This window comes from Rhipicephalus microplus, chromosome X (genome assembly GCF_043290135.1).
Source record: "Rhipicephalus microplus isolate Deutch F79 chromosome X, USDA_Rmic, whole genome shotgun sequence".
NCBI lineage: Eukaryota > Metazoa > Arthropoda > Arachnida > Ixodida > Ixodidae > Rhipicephalus > Rhipicephalus microplus.
The window spans coordinates 456,114,613-456,139,557 of record NC_134710.1 but is presented as its reverse complement, the minus strand read 5'-3'; the positions used below and the strand labels follow the sequence as shown (position 1 = coordinate 456,139,557).

Below are 24,945 nucleotides of genomic sequence, written 5' to 3'. Positions count from 1 at the left end.
TGCGCGTTAGGCTCAAGTAATTACGGTAACTTTCATTATATTGAACTTCCTTTTTTTGAACAAATTTTCTGGCCTCTTTGAGTACGAATTAGTCATATTAGACTTTAGTACAGCGGCTCATGAGATTACCCGACTAGTTTGTTTCCCGAAACACAGTATCTTAAAGCAGTACTAAATTTCTGCATGTTACATAGGCTTATTAAAATTCAAGAAATACACACCAAAGCCGCAGCCACAGCTTCACTCTGCACAGCTGCCTCTGCTGTGTCCACTCCTCTAATTGTACCAGCAGGCAGCCGTAAAAGGTCAACAGGCGGCTGTGCTGGCTGGGCGTGCTGAGGCACGGACAAGAGCCGTACCTCGTGCTTCAGCTGTCGCACCTCCTGCAGAACCTCTCTTTGTTGCTGCCTGATGCCAAGTTGGACCCGCAGGATCCGTATTAACAGAGCTGAAACATACAAGAATACATACCATATTTACTCGCACACTTTGCATCCTCACATAATTTGCTCACCAGTATAATTAGCCAGCCTGCTTTACTACAAGAAACTTTTTGCTCGCATACTTTGCCCTCCCCAACCAGCCCAAGCCACTTCGCCAGCACACACACAGACAAATTTGGCTTCATAATGCTCTGGTCAGGCACATCTCTTGTCGAGCAGGCGAGTGCAGCCTTACACAAAATGGGCTGAGTCCAAGGTCCCTTCTTCTATGAACTTTTATGTTTTCCCTAGAATATCGAACTTCATAACCGAAACCTGTTTATGTGTAGTCCGAAATGCTTAAAGGTTTGCCTCCCATCTTCCCACCTCTTCCATGGCAAGAATGTATTCCCGAGACACAGCACAGATGTTGGACACGTGCAAGGACCTGTCACATCAACTAGATGAGGCAGGTTTTCGCACTAATTTCTTTTTCGGTTTCGCCATTTGTCTATTGCGTTTTTACCATTCCTTTGTGATAGGCTACAATAATTATATATGAGGCAGATTGCTGTTATAAAGCTTACCGAAGAAAACTGAAACCGTGCCACCGCCAAGCACATCAGCGTGGAGTTCTTCGACATGCAATATTCAGTATGGGAGCCAGCAGAAGAGTGCGTTGAATAAGACTTAGCATAGAAGCTTGGGTGTGTTGGTTAGATATCGGAGGGAATACAACGCAATAGAAGACTGGAACAAGGAATGGGGACGCACACACATGAAGGGCGACACACACAGCACTGTGTTGGCATCGCGCTTCCTTGTCTGCATCTTACTTTGCGTTGGGTTCCCTACAAATTGGAGAGTACTTATGTTCTCTGGTATAACCCTGTCGTTGGAACTGGTTTTTGTGAGCAATGTTCGGAAGAACTTTGAGAAAATGGGGGCATTTGAACAGGCTTAGCAAACAAATGACAATCCACTTTGAGACAGCTGTGACAGCGCCTGCAACATATATTCCCAGTTGGGCTTTTAGGCCAGTGATTCCTACTAGCTTTGCACATAACCGGATCGACAAAAAAGTACACATAATACGCGAGTATATACCACAATTGACTCTGTAGCTTTGATGAACCAGGCAGATACACAAATTTATCCAAAACTCCATTTACTCTGTTGCAAAATTATTTAACAAAAAATTGCGATTTTATCAATGTTACTATACGATTGTGGCACTTTACCATTGCGGCTTTCCAGGAGGCACACATAATGCAGCGTTAGTTCACCACTCACAGTTAATTGTATGCAGTAGGTTGCTCACAGCAACTGACTGCATGCAATGGTGAACATCTTGCATGCTTGCGCCGCTGTTTCAGCATGCTGGCTTCCCCATACGCCTATCGATTGATGTTGATAAAATTGGGAAGACCAAGAAAGACTACACAATGCCCTCTGGCATCCTATACTCCAAACCTCCAGCCAACAAACAAACAAATCAAACAGAAGTATGCAGATGATTATTATTCCTAATGTAGCTGTAATGAAGTGTAGTTTTCACCGATTCTGTGTGTTAAGTCAATATGGAGTGAGTTAACTCCATAAAGTAGCTTTTCTCATAACAGTGTTCACTCCATTGTAACACAAGGAGTGACTTCATAGCATCTAGAAGGAAAAATAGAATCTTCAGTATTTGATTGAAATGTGAGGCTCCACCTTCAAAGAACAATAATCTGGAAAAATAACTCAATACACTCGAAAAAAGGTGGCACAGTTGATTCCCTTTAGAAGAGACACTGATGTAACAGACAAACAGGGATAAGAGGCACCAGTGTGCCTACGGTAAAATACAGGCTGATAAGAAAATGCATATGTAGTACCCTGCTGTTAAGAGATGTCTCATCTAATAGAAAAGAATCGCTCCCCGGTGCATTTCTCGGTGCACCGCTCTCAAGTGTAATACCAACTTTACTGGCTGTCTTAACACTACAGCTGGAACAATAAGTTTTTATGCACAGCAGCAATATACACCTGGTGAGGCTTTGGTACAGTTATTTTTAACATGTCACCACCAATGAAAATACATTATTTTTAACTTGCCTGCAAAGATATCACCATGCAAATAATAAATGGCTCAAAATGAATTTTCCCAGCTCTTATTCTACTCAAATACGTAAGGGCGGCATTTCAAGAATAGGAACAGACATTAACATACTTCTCTAAAATACTAGAGCATTGCACTCGGAGCTGCATTGCCAATATATAAATAACGCCACATAGATTCTTTGTTTTTTGTCGTGGCTACATTTGTTTAGGCCATTAGAGGTGCTGCCGACGGAGTAGCGAAACCGCAAAAAAAGGAAATTAAAATACATGAAATCGCCTTGGCCCGCATCCTATGCAAACCTGCAAACTCTACAGACTGAAGATAACCTTTGCAGCATTTCTTGCACAGTGCACTAAGTCTAGTGACACCACAACTTTTCTTTAGATGCGAAGCAGCCTGTGTAACCTGTCCATCCGTGTCTCCATGCTAAAGCGCCCCACTGCGTTGCCCAGCCGCAGTTGTTGGAACGATGCCAAGTAGGTCAAGCCACAGCTGCACATTCACATCACTCTCTCCCTCACCCGCAGCAGCTCCCAACAAACCCAGGTGGTGTTGCTTCTCCACCCGCTCGCAACAGACTTTTCTATCGCTTCACCCTCTCCACCACCCGCAATGCTCAACCGCCCGTCGAGTGGAAACACTCTGTCGTCTCCTTTATCTGCGATGAAACTCCAACCCGCCTCTCGTGTCTTTGCGTTTCAAAGAAACGTTTACTCGAGTAAAGGTTACAGTTTCACTTCAAACTTTTCTTTCAGCGCCCGCCTTGACGCCTGTTTCAGCCAAGTCAACATCGGGTATACCACTGCTGATTCCCATCTCGTCATGATTCTCTTCGGGGAGATGGTCAATAATTTTTTTTTCTGTGGTGCTGCATCACCTACACCACTTCTGAATGCTATAACAGTGTTGAAGCCCGGACAATAAACAAAGAGAGAAAATTCTTAGCAGGTGCGCTAATACGGACTGTGCAGGCTGACATTTGGCCCATCATACATCAGGCACTCCGTAGATGCTCCTGTGCAGCCGGGAGCCCTGCAGTCAAGCATGCTGAGCAAGACTGTTGACCACTGTACAATGACACATTGCCACAAATTTTCGAAACTTCATTTCACAGACTTCTGCACAAGCTTCTTACACTCTTCCATGATTTTTGCACAAGCTTCTCTCATTCTTGCGTGATTTTCGTCAGAACATATAAGTGTTGGAAGTTGTATGTCCCCAAAAACTTGCACAATACAAATAGCATACATTAAAGTCCATCACTTAATACGTGCAAGTGTAACAATGAAAGGAAACTCACGCATGGTTTGCTCCAAGCCTTCCCCCTGCGGTGCCTCCTTGTGCCTTGGAGAGCACTGTACAGTTAGAGCAAAGTAGCATCAATCCGGTGTTAAGGGAAGGTTAACAAGACAGCAAAACGAACCCCCATATTCATAAACGCTCCTCGATTCGACTTTCACCCTTCACTTGGCAGAGTTGAGCACTGTACCGCTGCTCGTTTGAAAGCGACGCTGCGCTACTCGAGAATAACAGCAGATTATTGCTCACATGCAGCGACTTTCTCTGCCTAGAGATGGCGCTCCCATCAGCCATCTCAAGTGAAGGTTAAGCGTTGAGTGGAGGGACGTTCTAAAATGCGGGGGTAAGATTGGTTGCAAGAACACTACAATAGACACACTTAATTTTTTCACTTCATCTATAATGTACAGCCACTCACATTCTGCATCCCTATAATGCAACATATATACATACAGGCTTAAACAGTAAACACTGTAGGCTGCTCAAATTACACCTACACAAAAAGTTACCCAAACGTTGCCATGCGCAAAGTACTTTTATTTGAAACTCACAAAACTTTTGCGGTGATGGAGAATGAATAAGACAGGTTACGCTTGGGGGCACGTGAGACCTTGGCAGCTTTCATAAAGTACAAAAAACAATATGCTAAGTGTGTGTGTATGTACACATGAAGCTTCAGCCTTTACATGCGGTTTCTTGAAAAAATCGACTATGAATTTTTATGGCACATGTGTCCTTCAGCGCAATCGAAAGCCTGCTGATTAGTGTGTGTAATCGTGGAATAGTTACACGAAAAATGGCGTAAAACTTCTAAAATAAACTTTTTTTAGCTAGGAAATATACAGCTGTGTACACACAACACATGCTGCAAACAGTGGGAGGTGACCACAAGAGTGATTTGAGTGTAAGTGGCAGTAGTCCACAATAATGCATACGGCCATTTTCAAATGTTGCCCAAAAGCACCACCCATTCTCAGCGAGCTACTTTTTTTTACATCATAAACAGCACGGAATACAGCGAGGATGAAAACAACATCAGCATTCAAATTTTGAGCACTATTTATGGTGCGCATGAAAAAATTAGGCCTTCGTACAACGACGAATTCATAATTTGCCTTCAAGGATCTTCTGTTAGGCTGCACCACATACAGATCTTTCGTGGCTTTCAAAAGAGATTTGAAAAAATAATAACCGTGTTTATTCTCGTCATGAACGCACTCACTAAGTAACCCCCATTTCAGTTGCCCAAATTTTGATTTTTTTTCTTCCACATATTAAACACACACCCTACGTTCATCCGCTGCCGTCCCACGTGCTCCCCCTTCCCCCCTTCGCTCGCTGCCACGTGCCATTTTATTTTTGTTTCTATTTGTTCACAACACGTCCCCTGTCTTGTTTGATTATCTGTTGTAACATATGTGGCATTATCTTGTTCCCGAGGAACAAAGCAACACCCTAGATGCCATTTACACAGTTATGTCGCAACAATACATCAATTTATGGGAAACGAAAACTTCAAATGCATTTTTGTCAGTTTCATGTTTTTAGACGTAATACGTAGCCTTACGGGCATTTTGACATGCTTCATTGACTCACAATAACAAGTTTGATACTAAAGTGTTTTATTGAATAGATCTGGTCGATTATGCTATTGATATTCTTCTATACCTTTTTCACCAAATTGTAATTCATGACAATAGTAAACAATATGTGGCAGAAATTTTTCACTCATGTATGTATCCATTTATTTATTTTACATTCAAAATTTGTTCCAAACTATTAAATTAGCATCATAGGCTATGCCAGCCCCTTGGTAATCTGGATATATACTTTGTTCTTGTGTTTGACACCGTAAAATTGCCAAATCCTCATAAGAAATATTCTAATTGTGTATTACAAAACTTTAACATCTTCTGTTCTAACGCAGCCATCGAAAATCTACCTATACATTTGGAATCTGCAGAAGAAACTGAATAGTGTAATAAGTTTCATTCAATTCAGACAAATAACAAAAAAGTTTTTCAAGACCGACGTCTCACGTTAAACGATAGTGAGAATAGAAAGCGGCGAAACACTTTCATGGGGTGCACGGGTGGTGCGAGGATAGCTTGCAGAAGATAGCACCATCAAGCACTGAGGATGTGAAGTGTAACAGAGAATCTACTTTCTACTGTTTCCAAACAGTGTTTGCATATGTGAATTGTAAAAGGTTAAGCTTCATGACGTTTTTTTGCCTACCCACATTTCTCAAAAGTTTTCCTCAAAAGTTCCTCAAAAGCTCATTCCTCAAAAGTTTTCATTAAATTTACCCCACATAATAAGCTCGCTCCCACCTTTGATTCGCTTTTTCAGGAGATGTGCACTCATTACGAGAGTATATACAATACTCAAACTGGAAAAGGTATGTTTCAATCTGTAGCTATATTCAAGATCTTTTTATTATCACCAAGAACAAATCCATATGCTGGCTGGTTATCGGTTCTTTTACCTCAATCCTCAAAGCATGATACAGTCGAATCTCATTATTTCGAACAAGACAACAAAACTAACCTAAAAACTAAGAAAGGTGGCACATTAACATGTGCCACCTTCCTTGTCCCTTAGATTTCTTTGTTTTATTGTTGTGTTTTCTCTTCACACACCAAATTAGGCATGCGACTTTAACTCAGTGTCACTTCCCATTTTTTTAATGCAGAACACTTCAGGTGGTAAGGCTGTTGTATGCTGTCACTGTTGTTTGGCCTGACACCTGCAAATCTACATACAGCATATTGAGCGCATGCTCACACTTAAAAAAAGTCTTCTTCCTCTTCTCTGAGTGTTTCGACAGTGATATTAAGGTGGGACGTTACTACTATGGCTAGGTGCAGCGTTAATATTCTGTCTAACAAAAAAATGAGCCCTCAAGCATACACTTCTTTCTTATCGCTCCAAAAACACGACAATGCAAACCATATGTGAAAATTATGAGAGGAAGCCAGTAAAAATAAAAAGAAAAGGAAAGAAAGAATACAAAGTAAAAGAAATAGAAACACAAAGATAAATACAGAAAAAAGTGAGAAAAAGGGAGAGAAGGAAAAAAACCCAAAAAGAAACAAAAAAGGCTCCACACTTCCTTCAAGCTTAGCAGCAGCAGGGCTTAGCTGCCTTAATTCTTTTCTCACCTCATTTTTCTATTTGCTCTTTTCTTTGCCGCTCTTGTTTCGGGATGGCATAGAAAGCATAATATGAACCTGCTATGGTAGGCACTTATGAAAAGAGACTGCAAGTTCGGCACAGTGACAACCACTGTTCATGGATCTCTCACTAGGCTCATAGTCACCTAACACTTCTACTTTCTTTGAGGCTGTAGCCGACGCCAGCTGAAGAACTGGGACCAACACTGCCAAGTAATTAGTCGTACATATCCCCAGACACTGGCGTGCATCATGCGTCTGTGTAATGCACAGCCTTCTCATTCTGGCGCATGCAACTTACTCTATGAAAAGTTTCGTGATAATGAAACAACGCTTTGAAAAGTACTGGGCTTGAACTCTTCAGAATATTGCCGCGCGCTTGATCTGCCAGCGCAAAAGAGGCAGACGAAGTGGCAGTTCCCCTCGTGCCATTGTTCTGTTTTTGGCTGTGCTGAGCCGACCGCTCTTCGGACTTTTGTGAGGACGCCTTAAAAACGTCTCCTGTCTCTTTAACGTGACATTTTAATGGTGGAGGTGCTGGGTAACCTCACCTATGCAACAGACTTCTTCTAGCAGCCGGAACGTGACCCAAAACCCAGAGCTTACGCCGGTACACCGTTTCAGTCGGAGGATTCGAGGACTGTCCCCCGAGTTTGTGCCTCACAGTACAAGTACGTCGACTGGTATGGAGAATACTGTTGCTGTCACCGCTTCCCCTACCGCTGGAGCCGCCGCTGCTCCAACCGCTGCACCCGCAGCTGCACCCACTCATTACACGCTACAAAAACCACGTGTTCCGAGTCCCTTTCGTGGTGGCCTCTATGAAGATGTGGAAGATTGGCTGGCTGAGTACGAGTACGTAGCGGATTTCAACGGGTGGGACGAAGTAGCGAAGCTCAAGAATGTGTACTTTAGTCTTCTGGATGGTGCTCGCAAATGGTTCCAGAACCGCAAGGGCCTCCTAACGTCGTGGCATGAGTTCTGTCACAGGCTCCGCGAAACGTACTCGAGTCTCGATCGTCGAGAGCGCGCTGAAAGGGCCCTCCAGTCCCGCATGCAGATGCCTAATGAAGGTGTGGCTACATACGTGGAGGATATGGTTCATCTGTTCACTCGCGCCGATCCAACCATGCCGGAAGACAAGAAGCTGCGACACTTGATGCGAGGTGTGAAAGAGCAGCTCTTCGCTGGACTCATTCGTAGTCCGCCTAGAACGGTCGCGGAGTTCCTCACTGAAGCCGTCGCCATGGAAAAGGCGCTGCAGCAGCGGAACCAGTACGATCGGCAAGTGAATGCTACCTATACCACCGGGCTAGGCTCGTTCCCGACCGACGTGGGAGCGCTTCGCGAGCTGATACGTTCGGTTGTTCGCGACGAGCTACAACAGCTGCAACAGCTGAACCAGGCGCAGCAGCAGCCTTCCACGAATTGCATCGCCACCATCATACGTGACGAAGTTCAGCATGCGCTCGGCACACCTCGCCGCGAGACACCAACGCAGGTTGCTGCACCACTTCAGGCGTTCGCAACTTCAAGTGAACCTCTAGGGGTGACCTACGCAGACGTATTGAGACGCACCGTTCCGTCGTCCACGACACCATCCCCAGTGAGTGGTTTCCAGCGCACCACTTATACCGACACGTTCGAACACAACGCACCTGCACCAGTCCCACTACCAGCCGCAACCCCGTACGCCACACTGCAGTCCGCACAGGTGGTCCCTTATTTTGCAGACACTCGACCCGTCATGCGTAAATCCGACATATGGCGCATGCCCGACCGACGACCGCTTTGCTACCACTGCGGTGAAGCGGGTCACCTCTACCGAGACTGCCAGTACCGCCGACTTGGGCTGCAGGGTTTTCCTGCCAATTCACCCCGCCCCCGGTTTGGACAGAGACCACCAGAAATTGAAGATTTTATCGCTCGGCAGAACGTCCCACTCAGGCGTCAGTCGCGCTCACCGTCACCGCGGTCGTCATCTTATTCAGGCAACGGAAATCGAAGGCCGCAAGGACGGTCTCCGAGCCCTCGCCTGGAAAACTAACGCCAGCGACCTTTCGAGGCGAGGCCGCTGATTCTCGACGTGATGAAGACCTCGCCCTCCAATCGACGCGACATCGGACCAACGGAAATTCGACTACGCCGGCGCCTGTATCCCAGCTGAGCGACTTTTCAATGGACATACCTGTGCTGCTCGACGGTCGCAATTTAACTGCCTTAATAGACACTGGTGCTGACTACTCGATTATTAGCGGACAATTGGCACGTACCTTGAAGAAAGTGATAATGCCTTGGACAGGATCGCATGTACGTACAGCTGGCGGACATGTTGTAACGCCGGTTGGTTTGTGCACGTCCAGGCTACAAATACGAGGCTGCACGTTTTTGGTCAGCTCCATCGTGCTACGTGACTGCTCCCGCGAATTAATTCTCGGCCTCGATTTTCTTCGGGAATATGGCGCCGTAATCGACCTACGGCGACGCTGCATTTCCTTTTCGACAGTCAACGCTACGTCAAGGGACTCCAACCGCCGTACAACCGCCCTCCGTGTTTCCGACGACAGTGTCACAATACCACCTCGTGCAAGTATCCTAATTCAGGTGACTTCCGAAGGAACCAGTGACGGTGAAACAGTGGCAGAGTGCAACGTCTCCCTGCTGCTGGCGCTTGGAATTTCTGTGGCACGAGGCATCATTGACATTCGGAACGGTACAGCCGAGGTCATGATTACAAATTTCACCAATGAGCATCGTCACCTTTTCCGGGGCACTGCGGTCGCCTACGCTGAAGCCTTGGAGGACGTCATTGAGTGTTTTGCCTGTGAAGACAGTAGCCGCAATGGACAAACCGTAATAGATGTTGACATGAACAGTGCACTGCCAGAAGAGAACCAGAGGGCCTTGCGAGAGCTATTGTTTGAATTCAGGGCGTGCTTTGCTCAGTCGTCTAAAGTGAGTCAGACGCCAATTACACAGCACAGGATAATCACTTACGATGACGCAAGACCTATTCACCAACAGCCATACCGCGTCTCGCCGACAGAACGCGCAGCTATCAAGCAGCAAGTGAAAGAAATGATCGACGACGGCGTTATCCAGCCTTCGAACAGTCCCTGGTCCTCACCGGTCGTTCTGGTTAAGAAGAAGGACGGTACGCTTCGCTTCTGTGTAGATTACAGAAAGCTCAACAACGTCACAAAAAAAGATGTTTATCCGCTGCCGCGTATTGATGACTCGCTTGACCGACTACGACGAGCGAAGTATTTTTCTTCCCTGGATTTAAAGAGTGGCTACTGGCAAATTGAGGTTGATGAGCGCGACCGCGAAAAAACCGCCTTTGTCACGCCGGATGGCCTCTACGAATTTCGGGTGCTACCGTTCGGACTCTGCTCTGCGCCAGCTACCTTCCAACGCATGATGGACACTGTGTTGACTGACTTAAAATGGCAAAGCTGCCTTGTGTACTTGGATGATGTGGTCGTGTTTTCAACCAGCTTCTCCGAACATCTGAAGCGACTACGACAAGTACTTGAGGCGATTCGGACGGCTAACCTTACGTTAAAGCCGCAAAAATGCCATTTCGGTTACGAAGAACTAAAGTTCCTTGGACATGTCGTAAGCGCAGAAGGCGTCCGTCCTGACCCTGAGAAAACCGCCGCTGTCGCAGCCTTCCCGACTCCTGCCGATAAGAAAAGTGTGCGGCGGTTTCTTGGTCTATGCGCGTACTACCGGCGCTTTATAGGCAATTTTTCGAAAATTGCCGAACCATTAACTAGACTCACTAGAGACGATACGCCGTTCGTTTGGAGTGCTGAACAAGAATCAGCATTCACAGAGCTTCGGCTTCGCCTGGCATCACCACCTGTTCTTGGACATTTCGACGAGGAAGCCGAAACAGAAATTCATACCGACGCCAGTAACGTCGGTCTGGGCGCGGTACTCGTCCAACGGCAGGAGGGAATTGAAAAGGTTATCGCCTACGCAAGCCGAACCCTAACACGCCCGGAGTCAAACTACAGTACCACGGAGAAGGAGTGCCTTGCTGTCGTGTGGGCAATTGCTAAGTTTCGACCTTACCTTTACGGCCGTCCATTCAGAGTAGTGACGGATCATCACTCGCTGTGCTGGCTTGCGAACCTCAGAGACCCCTCCGGACGACTGGCAAGGTGGAGCCTACGTCTGCAGGAGTACGACGTCACTATCGTGTACAAGTCCGGTCGTGCACACGAAGATGCGGACACGTTGTCACGCGCGCCAGTTGAGCCTGCCGCTCAGAGCTTCGAAGAGGACTGCCCTTTCCTTGGCTCCGTAAGCGTAACAGACTTGGCTTTACGGCAGCGAGCAGATGCTCAATTGCGACCTATCATTGAACATCTAGAGGGCCGCAACGTATCACTGCCCCAGCATATAACTCGCGGATTGTCATCCTTCTGCTTACGACAGGGCGTGTTGTACAAGAAGAACGCAGCCGCCAGCAACAAAACTTACCTGTTGGTCGTCCCCGCAGAGCTGCGTGAGGAAATTCTATTTGCCTGCCACAACGAGCCTCCATCGGGCCATCTGGGCATCACCCGAACCATCGCTAGGGTACGAAAGTCTTACTACTGGCCGAAACTTGCCGCTTGCGTTAAACAGTACGTTCAAGCCTGCCGCGAATGCCAGCGCCGAAAATCCCCATCTGTTAAGCCTGCGGGATTACTTCACCCTATCGAGCCACCCAGAACACCCTTCGATCAAGTCGGCATGGACCTCCTGGGTCCGTTTCCCTTGTCATCTTCCGGCAACAAGTGGATAATCGTCGCTACAGATTATCTAACCCGCTATGCTGAAACTAAGGCGCTTCCTAAAAGCACGGCTTGTGAAGTTGCTCAGTTTTTCATCGAGAGAATTGTATTACGCCACGGTGCTCCATCCTGTGTCATCACAGACCGAGGAACAGCGTTTACAGCAAGGCTCCTTGAACAAGTTTTTCAGTTAAGTTACTCCACGCATCGCAAGACAACAGCGTATCACCCTCAGACAAATGGACTGACCGAGCGGCTTAACAAAACGATGACTGATATGCTGTCTATGTACATAGACGTACAGCACAAGACGTGGGATGAAATACTGCCTTACGTAACATTCGCGTATAATACCGCTACGCAAGAGACCACACGATTCACTCCGTTTCGTCTTCTATACGGTCGGGACGTTCAGACGATGTTGGACGCAATGCTCCCATGCGACATTGACAACATCGAGAATCTCGACGAAGATGCTGAGTGTTTCGTGCAACGAGCCGAGGAAGCACGTCAACTAGCCCGCGTAAACATCAAGAAACAACAAGGCGTCGATGCACAGCGCTACAACCGCTGCCACAGACAAGTCGATTATAAACCAGGTGACCAGGTGTTGGTTTGGACCCCTGTGCGCTGCAAAGGTCTCTCTGAGAAGCTTCTCAGTCGGTATTTTGGCCCGTACAAAGTGCTACGACAAGTGAGCGACGTCAATTACGAAGTCCTTCCGGACGGAAGCCAACCACCCCGACGCCGACAGCTACGACCCGAGATTGTGCACGTGGTGCGGTTAAAACCGTACCACACACTGTGACAATGTTTTTTTTTTTACGATACACGCTTCGTTTAGCATCGAGGCGATGCTCTTCAGGGAGGAGGGGCAGTGCCGCGCGCTTGATCTGCCAGCGCAAAAGAGGCAGACGAAGTGGCAGTTCCCCTCGTGCCATTGTTCTGTTTTTGGCTGTGCTGAGCCGACCGCTCTTCGGACTTTTGTGAGGACGCCTTAAAAACGTCTCCTGTCTCTTTAACGTGACAATATATATGAATTGGTTAAAAATAAATTTAGACACCTTGTGGCACCGACGTTCGGCATAGCAATTGCCATGTGGGAACAGAAAGCTCAAAACAAACAAATTATTTGGGTGACTGAACTGATGTCACGGTCATGAAGTCGGAGCTTCTGAGACTCTTGATCCTTTTCGTGGACACCATGCACATGGTCCACTATATGGCCACCTATTATAGCAAGGGAGATGTTGCCATCAAGCAGTCTATCTGCTTGACATGTCCACATGAGTAAGGTTCAAACAGTCTATAAGAATTGTCTAATTGTGTTCGTTAACTAAAAGTATAAAGTACTTCAAATCGCACTTGAGGACTTTAAAAGAGTCGTTGTAAGGTGCTTGTAATGGAGCATGAGTAACATCGTAGTGGATGAAGATGCGGCTGGTATAAGCTGTCTTGGAATCATGACAAAGTGGCCGTACTGCGGCAGTAGCCATAGTAGTTCGCAGGCAATCGCATAGCAGTGTACTTCAATTGTACTTTACTTCAATTCTGAAGTAAAGAATTCGCAAGGTACACAAAGTGTAGTGCCAAAAACTAGCTTTGCAGACGAGTGCTGCGTGTTTTCTTTCAACGCTGTGTGACGACCTAGTAAAACCAAAGGCAGGTGCTCGGTCCAAGGAGTTCTTGAGAATTGTGCCCGTGACGCTTTTAGTTGTGCTGATATTTTGGTGGTGAAGTTGGTGCTGAAAATGTGTTGCTCTGGGTGTTTATTGGAGAGTGAGAGCACATTGTGATAATCTGCTATGGCAACTTCCAAATAGTTGCCTTGCACGGACAAACTATGTCAAACTATGTCAAACTATGTGCACGGACAAACTATACCTTTGTGGCTCTTGTGGCCGCGTTTGTGCCACATACCGTCATACATAACGTCAATGTCATCCCCACCAATGTCTCTCACTGTGAGCCCTTTCGACCTCGCAAGACGGCCACAGACGACGTCTACTGCCAAATCACGGGCTCTCCAGCTGGTGGCTGTAAATGACTCATAATGCATTGGCCAAAGTTCAAGCCAAAAAATGCCGCAAATCGGACCAACTGCTCATGGCCCATTCCTACAGGGTGCGCTGCCACAACAGCTTTCCCACTGTCAGCACAGCTATCGCTTGAGCTACACTTTTCCGGATCCATAACAGAGATAAACAGACAAGAAAAGCTTTCAACTGTGCTGCTTGACGAGACATGAACCCCGCAAGTAGGCTCTACATTACACACAGTGGCTATCACCGATCCATAACACACAATATAAAAGCCCGTCGCGGCATTAAAGAAAACTGGGCAAAAGCATGCTTCTGTTTATTTCTTGCACTGAAGCAGTGAAGAAAACAGTAGTTATTTGGAGAGTGAGGCTTGCCTCTTTGCCTCATGCGATCGACAATGGCGAGCGGCGGCGCATTATCAGGGGTAAGGTGCTCAAAGACTGCACACTAACAACTTTTTAACAACCAACTTGTGCTCTTTAGACACAATTTTAAAGCATTTCTAGTTGAGTATCGACATATCTATCTTCTTTCGGTACAGTAAAGGTTCTATTCTTAACAGGTGAGAACAAAAATTGTAAATTTTTTAGAAAACTCTTCTTTTTCGACCCACATCTCTCCTTAACAGTTCTAAATGTTTCTACATGCTTTAAATGTTACCAGTCGTATATATTGTTAGCAGTCAGTTTCATGACCAATGGAAGTGTCATGTTGCAGTACATATCTTAATATGTGTTTCTACTATCAATGAAAAAGGGACCTGTGTAGAAACACCAACAATTTGTACAAGTTCACTAAGCTGGTACTCATTGTAGCGGTGTTCATTATAGCAGGGTTCAACTGTAGACGGCATGCTGGGCCAGTTGGTTGCAATCACTTTTTAACTTGAATTACAGCAAAGCTCAAGATGAGGACAACGGGAAGAAAAGCAACAACACAGTGCCGTGCTGTCAATTCATTCCCTGTGTCTTTCGTTTTGTGCTGCACTGCAACCAAGGTAAGGATAGATCACAGTATTGCAAAGCGGGCGGCAAACCTAGCAAGTGGTGACAAGTTAAAGGTAAGACAGAGTTTGTCCATGCAAGGCAACTATTCGGAAGTTGCCACAGAAGATTTTCACGATGTGCTCTCACTCTCCAATAAACACCCAGAGCAACACATTTTCAGCAGCAACTTCACCCCCAAAATATCAGCACAACTAAAAGCGTCACGGGCACAATTCTCAAGAACTCCATGAACCGAGCACCTGCTTTTGGTTTTACTAGGTCTTCACACAGCGTTGAAAGAAAACACGCAGCGCTCGTCTGCAGAGCTAGTTTTTGGCACTACACTTTGTGTACCTTGCGAATTCTTTACTTCAGAATTGAAGTAAAGTAGAATTGAAGTTCACTGCTATGCCGATTGCCTGCGAACTACTATGGCTACTGCCGCAGTACCGCCACTTCGTCATGATTCCAAGACAGCTTATACCAGCCGCGTCTTCATCCACTACGATGTTACTCATGCTCCATTACAAGCACCTTACAACAACCCTTTGAAAGTTCTCAAGTGCGATTTGAAGTACTTTATACTTTTAGTTAACGAACACAATAAGACAATTCTTATAGACTGTTTGAAGCTAGCTCATGTGGACATGTCAAGCAGATAGACTGCTAGATGGCAACATCTTGCTTGCTATATTAGGTGGCCATTTAGTGGACCATGTGCATGGTTTCCACGAAAAGAATCAAGATTTTCAGAAGCTCCGACTTCATGACAGTGACATCAGTTCAGTCACCCAAATAATTTGTTTGATTTGAGCCTTCTGTTCCCACATGGCAATTGCTATGCCGAACGTCGGAGCCACAAGGTGTCTAAATTGATTTTTAACTAATTAATATATATTCTGAAGAATTCAAGCCCAGTACTTTTTCAAAGCGTGGGTTCATCATCACGAAAATTTTCATAGAGTAAGTTGCATGCGCCAGAATGAGAAGGCTGTGCATTACACAGACGCATGATGCACGCCAGTGTCTGGGGATATGTACGACTAATTACTTGGCAGTTTTGTTCCCCGTTCTTCAGCTGGCGTCGGCTACAGCCTCAAAGAAAGTAAAAGTGTTAGGTGACTATGTACCTAGTGAAATATCCATGAACAGTGGTTGTCACTGTGCCGAACTTGCAGTCTCTTTTCATAAGTGCCTACCATAGCAGGTTCATAATATGCTTTCTATGCCCTCCCGAAACAAGAGGGGCAAAGGAAAGCGCAAATAGAAAAATGAGGTGAGAAAAGAATTAAGGCAGCTTAGCCCTGCTGCTGCTAAGCCTGAAGGAAGTGTGGAGCCTTTTTTGTTTCTCTTTGGGTTTTTTTGCTCCTCTCCCGTTTCCTCACTTTTTTCTGTATTTATCTTTGTGTTTCTATTTCTTTTACTTTGTATCCTTTCTTTCCTTTCCTTTTTATTTTTGTCGGCTTTCTCTCATAATTTTCGCACATGGTTTGCATTGTCGTGTTTGTGGAGCGATAAGAAAAAAGTGTATGCTTGAGGGCTCTTGAGGGCTCATTTTTTTTGTTAGACAGAACATTAACGCTGCACCTAGCCATAGCAGTAATGTCCCACCTTAATATCACTGTCGAAAAACTCAGAGAAGAGGAAGAAGACTTCTTTTAAGTGTGAGCATGCGCTCAATATGCTGTATGTAGATTTGCTGGTGTCAGGCCAAGCAACAGTGACAGCATACAACAGCCTAACCACCTGAAGTGCTCTGCATTAAAAAAATGGGAAGAGATACTGAGATAAAGTGGCATGCCTAATGTGGTGTGTGAAGAGAAAACACAACAATAAAACAAAGGAAACTAAGGGACAAGGAAGGTGGCACATGTTAATGTGCCAAAACTTCGAGTTTTTCCTAGGCGAAAAGTTTTTCTTTTTTGTTATAATTAGTCTGATGTGCCCAAGGTAAACACAAAAAACTCGGAAACTTCACTTACTGCACCGAGCCGCAAGACAAACTGGGTACTTTTGCCAGGCTGCAGTTGGGTCCACCCGGTCTCGAACCAATTCTTCGACCCGAACACCCCTCCTCTTTGGAGGCCAGTGGCACTGGGCCGGTCTTCCGTTAGCCACGAGAGTGGCACAACGGCCACTTTATCTTGTTCTTCCGGATACGTCACGACAGCAAAAAGCTTCGGCATGCTGTAATCATAGTGGTAAAGTTTGTAGCCAAGAAACCGCGTCAATTTTGTTTATTCACTGATAACGAACTACATGTCAAGTCCAGAGCAGCTCTAATAAAAAATACGCCTGAAATTTCAAGAAAAAATTCAATGTTTATGAATAATGAGAAGAGGTACCGAGTGCCTTACATGTTATGCTGTAAACCACAGATGGCAACATACACTGAAAAATGGTAGCTTATAATTTACATGTATGAAAAGGAGAACTTATAGTGTATAGAGTGCTAAAAATGAAAAAACTGACATCTTTCACATTATGCTACAAAGCTTTTAATTGTTCTCTGCAATATGCCTAATGTAAATAAAGATGTAGTGGTATATTTATTAATATTCGATAAAACTGCACACTGATGAAATGTGACAGCACTGTCTGTACAATATAGCATAGATTTTTCCTGAACACACTGCAGCTGACAGCTTGTTCGACCTTGTCTAGTGTGCCATACAAAGTACTGCCACATGCAACAATGATCTATCCTGTGCCTAATAGCCACATGGACAATGTGGAACAGCACAATAATTGGTAGTCTTAGATGTACAATGAATACGTGGAAGCTATGCAAAATGATCTAATTGGTGCCACAGGTGCTCTCCTATGTAGATGCACTATAAACTATTATTTTTATCAACTGTGCATTTCTGAAGTTTACCTTACAAGTACGTGAAACTGGCATGCTTTTTGATCTACGATACACATGTGGCTTGTCTCACTTTGAAGGAAAAGTTAGCATACAATGGTGTAAATGCTTAGAATTTGAAATATTGAGGCAGCAGCACACCGGAGATGATCACATGGTAAAGAAACGAGTGCTGCCTTATTACTGGCAAGTTGTCACTTATATGTACAAATAAAATTTGCGAGCTAAAAAAGTACAAAAGCACTGCGAGACAATGATGTGGTTCAACCTGTGGATTCGCTTCATTTATCACGCCATATGATGAAGCTTCCTTTGGTAAAAATGCCCAGATAAGAAAAAGTTTGCTGTCCAATACAGCAACTACACAAAGTGTGCGCGTGCATCTCGCAGCGCCTTTTCGTCACTTCCCAAATTCGCCACCGACATGCCCGGGCACCTATCGAATCTATCGCCTACAACTGCCATGTTGTCTCCTCGTGCTTGCGCCCGTATAGTTTTGCCTCACGATGCAAGTTTGAGGAATTATGAGCTGCTAGTGAGCCAAGTTGATTTAGTAGTCCACGCAGAGGGAGCAAAACTTAGGGTGTTAATTCGCTGAAAGTTATTACCTAAAATTGAGAATGCACATTGCGATTTTCCTAAAAGTACCAGCGTATTTGGCTGGTGCAGATTAACAAAAGCTACTTGAAGAAACTTTGCAATATTTGCATCTTCAGGTGCAACTTCATTACGGGTAAGTGCCATAGCCAAATATTTACCTGCAAACAGGTATAGCTTACGAAGATACTGTACATACAAACTTGTCCGCAGTTAAAATCATAATGGCGAGGGAGGCGGCTAAAGTCGTGATGGCGATCGCTGAGATTTTGGTATTGCATTGAAACAAACTGATAAAGAATGGGAAACAATATTAGTTTACTTTGAAGTATAGCCGATCGGTTCAAGTTGGGCGTCAGAATTTTTTTAAAATTAGTCAATTATTTCTATACACGGTCTCTATCATGTTCAGTGACTCCACTGTACGTTAGCGTACAACAAAAGCAAAATACGAAGTGAAACGTGTGTTAAAACATACGCGAAAAATAAAGTGATGACTGGCATTACCACGGCACACACCACGCAAAGTCGCTATCTGCCTTGTATAATATTTTACTCGACTGTTTCCACAAATTGCAATCAAAGAGGCTCAAGCTCAACATCAGCACTGTTTAAAACACTTAAGGAGGGGGGGGCATTGCTACTTTGGTGGCGTGGGCCACGACAATATATCCATAATATTATATCTCTTGTAAACTTGCCTAGCTCTGCACGACTAGTTTTCGATGGGAACGGATGCGCTTCGCACATCCACTCTTAAAATTGCGGTTCGAGAGATTTTGAGCATTCACTTGTTTTTGGGCCAGGCAATTCGTAGTGAAAGCAAGATAATAGGCCCTCATAGGTTGTGGCGGGCAGCCGGTGTACGCCGTGGCTGGTGTATGTGTCGCACATCTTGATTATCTGGTCTTGTATCGAGTGAACGAGCAAGGCCTTCCTGATCCAATGAGCTCGTTAAAGTCAGACAACAAAAAACCACAATGCTTCCCTTTCAACATCGTTCACAGCAACAGATGACGAGCCCTCCACAAACTGCACTGCAGCACGTGAACTGCCGTAGGTACCCAGGGAGTTACCCGGGCATGGCGGGAGAGGGCGACAACGGCAGAAGTGACATCACAAGAACACTATGTATAAAGGGGACATTTAAAGACTTTTTTCCCATTTTTTAACTTCATGCATAGTTCTGTCACAATATATTACTCAGAATAGTTGTATTTTGAAATGGGCACTGATTCATAAGCCCAATGGTTCAAGGATGGGTGCATTTAGGGGGCCCATTCTACGTTTTACTTATGAGCTTCAAAAACTTGCTTTCAGGGCCAGTGTCCTGTTTCAGAAGGAACACGCTAGTGCGTGGCCAGCAGTCCGTCAAGCACTAGTGCTGGTGAGATTTGGAAATGCAGCGCATGCGCATCCTCATCTGCTACTTCTCTGCTCATGCTCTCGGGGCTTACTTGCGAGGCACGGTCCTTCGCACTTTTCATTTTCACACTGTAAATCAACTGATACCAACTCTGCCTTCCATTATTTAATAAACCAATATTTCATGGTCACGAGGACGAGCTTAAAATGTTTGCTACATCAGACCAGAATAGCATTTTGAGTCATCGAAACTTGTCAGTTGCAGCAAGCATTATGCGAAAAATATGATGTGCTTTACGGTGACAACTTGCAAAACACTGCAGCAACGATTAAAATCATGCATTTTTTGTGCTCACAGGAAATTCCTGAAGCAGGAGGCACTGGGCTAGATAAATTGCACAGCCAAAATACAGATGCACTTTCTAATGCTGTCATGCGTACAGGCGGAGAAATGGCAGACAAAACTGGGCGCACCCCGATTCTATGCACATGCGTCCCATTCACAAGCCTCGCTGCCAGTTAGCACCACATGGCTCACTGTCCATGAGCTCGCTTGTTTCTTATAACAGTGGACCATACGGTACACCTATTTAAAAACGAGGATAGAATGTATATAATGCAGCATCTCATGAAGCCATGATGATGTGTTGCTGATCGGGAACTCTAGTTAGTACCCTTATTGTTAACCAGCCGACCGACTAGCAAAACGATTTGCTACTGAAGTGATGGCATCTACACCTGCCCTTAAAGGGACACTGAACAAAATTTTTGCCGCCGAGATTTTCAGCCAAAGTAAAAGATTCACTCTAAGCCGAAAAGGACTAAAGTGGGGTATGTCATTGCACCTTTAGGAGTCTAAATGCACTGCCACAAATTTTGAACCAATTTTGGACTAACTGCGGGAGTAACTGCAAAGGTTGAACTGTTACCTTAAGCACTTATTCCATCTGGTTTAAACGTTGGTCGCAGTAGAATGCTCCAGTGGGACTAACAGTTGAACCGTCTCGACCAATGGCAAAAAAATGGCGACACTGTGTTTGTGGAGTATATTTTATATTTATTCCAATTTAATCAGCATTGAGAAACATATCGTGCAATTCATTCAACACACACACATATATACATACGCAATATTATTTCAAAGTAAAACACCGCAAACACTGAGTGCCCGCGCCATATTACGAGAACAGACTTTCGGGTATATATAGCACAGTATTTTGACCTCGCAGCTAGTGCCAGTGGGCGACTTTCACTCGGCTTAAAAAAACAATAAACATTGATACCGTAACGCGAAAATTTGCATATACTAATTTGTAGCACCGATGCGCACCGATCTTTTAATATAGATCCATCTATTCTTCAACATGCCTCCAGCCCGAGACTACGAATTATCAGCTGGCATTTGATCATGTCGGCCGAACCAGCGTTCGCACTGCTGGCGCGCGAGTCCGCAAACACGAACATAGCAGCGGCGCTTTACAGGAAAGCCGGCGAAGCAGCCAGGCGCCCCAACGATGCATACCGTATCGGCTTGCCGACGGCGTCGCTAGGCTTACGACGAGTACGGCTAAACGACCACAGGCGATCGCAATATGCGGCTCACGTGGAATTTTCGTCGTCGTTATTTTATTGCCACAAATGAACAATAGGTAAGTGTCCCATGTTCGCGGTGGCTTACCGGGTGATGTATATATCTGTATACTTACAGCAACGAGACCGTTCGCAGGCACGGTTCTTTCATCATGCTGGTAAGTCGCAACCCTGTGTACCACTGGCCACACGATTAGTCGTATCCACGATCGCCTACACGCTGGATTTTTGATGACCATTGTCGCGTGGAGAAAAAGACATAAGTTTGTCTGGGCTACATTTTCTGTAAATTTGTACGCGACGTTTCCTTCGCTTGTGCCGGCAATGCACTCACACCGGCAGCCAGCTTGATACCGAGGACGTACGAAGCCTACTTTTTTTATATATCGCTTTGAAGTTGTGGTCACTGTGTGGGTACACGACCGCTGATGAACAGCTTACTTTTATTAGCGTTGTCAGTGTTGGTCGTAGTTCGAACTAATTCAGCACATTGAAGCGAGTTATCCGCATTGCCTGTGTTCGGCAATTTTCACTTGGTTTCGGCCCACCCGTGCCGGCATGGTGAAAACGCGAGGGCACTTGTTGTGTGCACTGACTGCGTGTTGTATTACTTGCCTCTCATAACATCTTCTATTCGTTTCATATTGCTTCGCTTTCACAGTGGCGTATAGCCTATATAACTTGTTTTCATGATCGCCGACCACGCCGACCATTGCAGTGCAGCATCGACAGGAGGCGATCGCGGCGCAGTTGCCCTCCCCGTTGGTCACTTCATTGCCGGGCGTTTGCGCAAGACACGCACTGCCACGCATTTAGTCCCTGTTGGATGAACCTTTCGTCTTTTGGTTTAACGACTGCAGTTAGTCCAACGTTGCCGAATTTTGGCTTAGGGTGTTGGGCCATGAAATTCCGAGACAATAATAATTTCAAGCAGAAACTACGAAACAATAGTGAATTTAATGAGCCTTTTACAAAATGCCGCGTGTAGCCATTAGACACGTCGTTTTCTAAAAGGTCGCGACATTTATTTTTCAAGTTTTCTTTTATTCAAGACATATCTACGGTGCATTGTTCATAGAAAACAAAATTGCCTCAGTGAGATTTCTTTGCGAGCAGCTTACTAATTTTAAAGCAGGCACGTTGATTCGTGAACTGAAGGATGTGAGTGATCGATCTTGCCAGCTAGTTGCTAGGCGACAAAGGCTTTACCTCACGTCCTGGTGTAGCTAAGTCACGCAAATGGAGCAGAAAATGTGCATTATCATTTATTTCACCTAAATATCACACGTATGTGACTTATTGCCGGCGACAGGTGATCAGGATGAAGTCGAAAAGTTGCAAATCCGAACAAGAATTCACTCGAATGAAACACCAACCTATACTCACGTGCACGGTGAAGTCGAACACGTCGTCCGTTACGTTGTCGCTGATGCCCGAAGGAAAAGAGAAGAGGACAAGCGACGGGGTCGCCTCTTTTTATACAGTCGGCGGAACTGCCAGAACGGCCAACACAAAAGGCATTTGACATTGCTGAGTCACTCCATCCGGGCCTGCAGCTGCTACTGGTTCTACTACTATCCTCTTCCCGACATTGGAGTGTTGCTGCCATACTCGCAAACCTTTTTAAATTAAAGCACGCAATCATGTATTATCGTGCGCCATACTAAACTTAAAAACAGTGCGCCGGTACATGAGATCACGAAGCGCGGTCCACGCCATCACAAGAGCAATTAGAGAAATGAAACTAAGAAAACAAAAATGTATAAAATTCTTTGTCTGAATCCGATCCGCAATCCAGTTTCCTGCAGCGGCTTTTGGCTCTGTATGAACGGCCAAGCCAGTGCCAAGACAAGCTTGCGTCCCTGGTCAGCTGTTTGTTTCCATCGAGAATTCAAACCCCAGTGAACTGGCAATTTGTTCAGATGATATTGCTGAAGGGCTTGCAATTGAATATTTATCTACGTACTACTGTTGTACATTTCTTCTCTGTTTCCTGATCACAGTGATGAGATTGACGAGGTTACAATTTCGAAAACAGCAAGTGCAGCTCAAGCATTGCTAGTATCGCTGTTTTGGTAACAAAATGTTACAAAGATTTTGCCCCGCGACCTGCTTGCCTTGTTCGAGCACTCATTAGAAATTTACGGTGCCGCGTTTGAGAGAGTTCAATAAAATTGCAATATTACGAAAGGAAGGCTCTGAAGCAACATCGTATTTTCTCAGGCCTACACCTCCCACACCTAGACGAGTAAAACTCGTCGATATTATCTTGCAAAGCTGTGTATAATATTTAAAACACATTCTTTAGCCAACGATGAATTGTTCTCTCGTGTGTTAACATGACTGTAACATTTGGTACTGTCATGTTAACTTACAAAGGCAAATTTCTGTATTTAGTCTCTTTAGATATTGCAAAAGCTTGACACGTGGTGTGTATGCCATAATTAATAATTCTCCTCGTAACCTGGGTCCGCCTCTTTAAAGAGTGCCGCATTTTACTGCTTGCAATTGTGTTTGTCTTATACTGTAAGCCAGCTGTGTGATTTCATCAATATTCACGAGTGTTCCCTGACTATACAAACACGTACGTCTTATTTGGTGCGGTTCACGTGTGTATGTAGCAAAAAATGTCATTTCGTCAGCGTATGTCTGCATATACTTGCATGCCCTGCAGTACGTGTACATAATTAATGCAGTAAGGACGGCAATGCATAGCCTTGCATGGGACATATATTCCATGCACCCTCAGAGAAATGTTGTTGGTTATGAGCCTACTGTTTATCATTACATTTTTTTGTTAAAGTTTCATCTCCATATAAAGCACATGTATACAGGCACGGACTTCAGCAGCTTCCTCGTTGTTCCATTTTAAATAAAAACACCAAGCCCACCCGAATCAATGATCTGTTTGCTATCATTACTGTTATGTGTTATACGATGTACACAAGGACAGTAGTATACAAAAAATAGGGAGGGGATTGAACGCCCTGCCTGCATGGCTGCGCCGTTTCACAAGATCAGGCGATGTGCTATGAAGCTTCCTACCGGCCTGCAGAAATTCAAGGGAGCGTACGATATCAAGGGAGCGCACGATAGCGTGGTTCAAGAGGACTTGTGGGGAATACTAGACACACTGGGTGTAAAAGATGGAGTCACTAATCTTTTAAAGGAAATATATAAAACTAACAAGGTAGTTATAAAGTGGGAAAAACAAGTATCCAAGCGCACAGTGGTGAAACGTGGACTTAGGCAGGCGTGCCCACTGTCACCCTTGTTATTCATGATGTACCTACAAGGATTAGAGGCCAAATTAGAGGGAAGTGGACTTGGCTTCAACCTCTCTTTAGTCAAACAAGTAAAACTCATTGATCAGGCACTACCAGCATTATTGTACGGTGATGATATAGTGCTGATGGCCGACAACAAGGAAGATTTGCAAAGGTTGATGGACATCTGCGGTAATGAGGGAGATAGGTTAGATTTTAGGTTCAGTTAGGAAAAATCACCAGTGATGATTTTTAATGATAACGAAGGTAGTGAGCTTAGAATACAGGAAGTCACGCTAGAGATAACAGCTAAATACAAATAACTGGGCATATGGATAAGCAATGGGACCGAATACCTAAGGGAACACGAAATATATGTGACGACTAAAGGTAACAGGAATGCAGCAGTGATGAAAAATAGGGCACTGTGGAATTACAATAGGTG

The 24,945-nt window shown here is 45.0% G+C and overlaps 1 protein-coding gene across 1 annotated transcript in view; it reads right to left on the bottom strand.

The window, feature by feature from the left end:
* The window catches only part of LOC142776647 (uncharacterized), a 33,485-nt gene extending 8,869 nt beyond the window's left edge, over window positions 1–24,616 (bottom strand). The window contains exons 1-4 of the mRNA XM_075880641.1: window positions 22,621–24,616; window positions 16,799–17,003; window positions 3,827–3,881; window positions 222–448 (exon numbers count right to left, since the gene is read on the bottom strand). Of these exons, the coding sequence (XP_075736756.1) occupies window positions 222–448; window positions 3,827–3,881; window positions 16,799–17,002 (486 nt within the window). The 5' untranslated portion in view covers window position 17,003; window positions 22,621–24,616. The remainder of the gene's footprint in view (window positions 1–221; window positions 449–3,826; window positions 3,882–16,798; window positions 17,004–22,620) is intronic.
* Window positions 24,617–24,945: the final 329 nt, after the last annotated feature.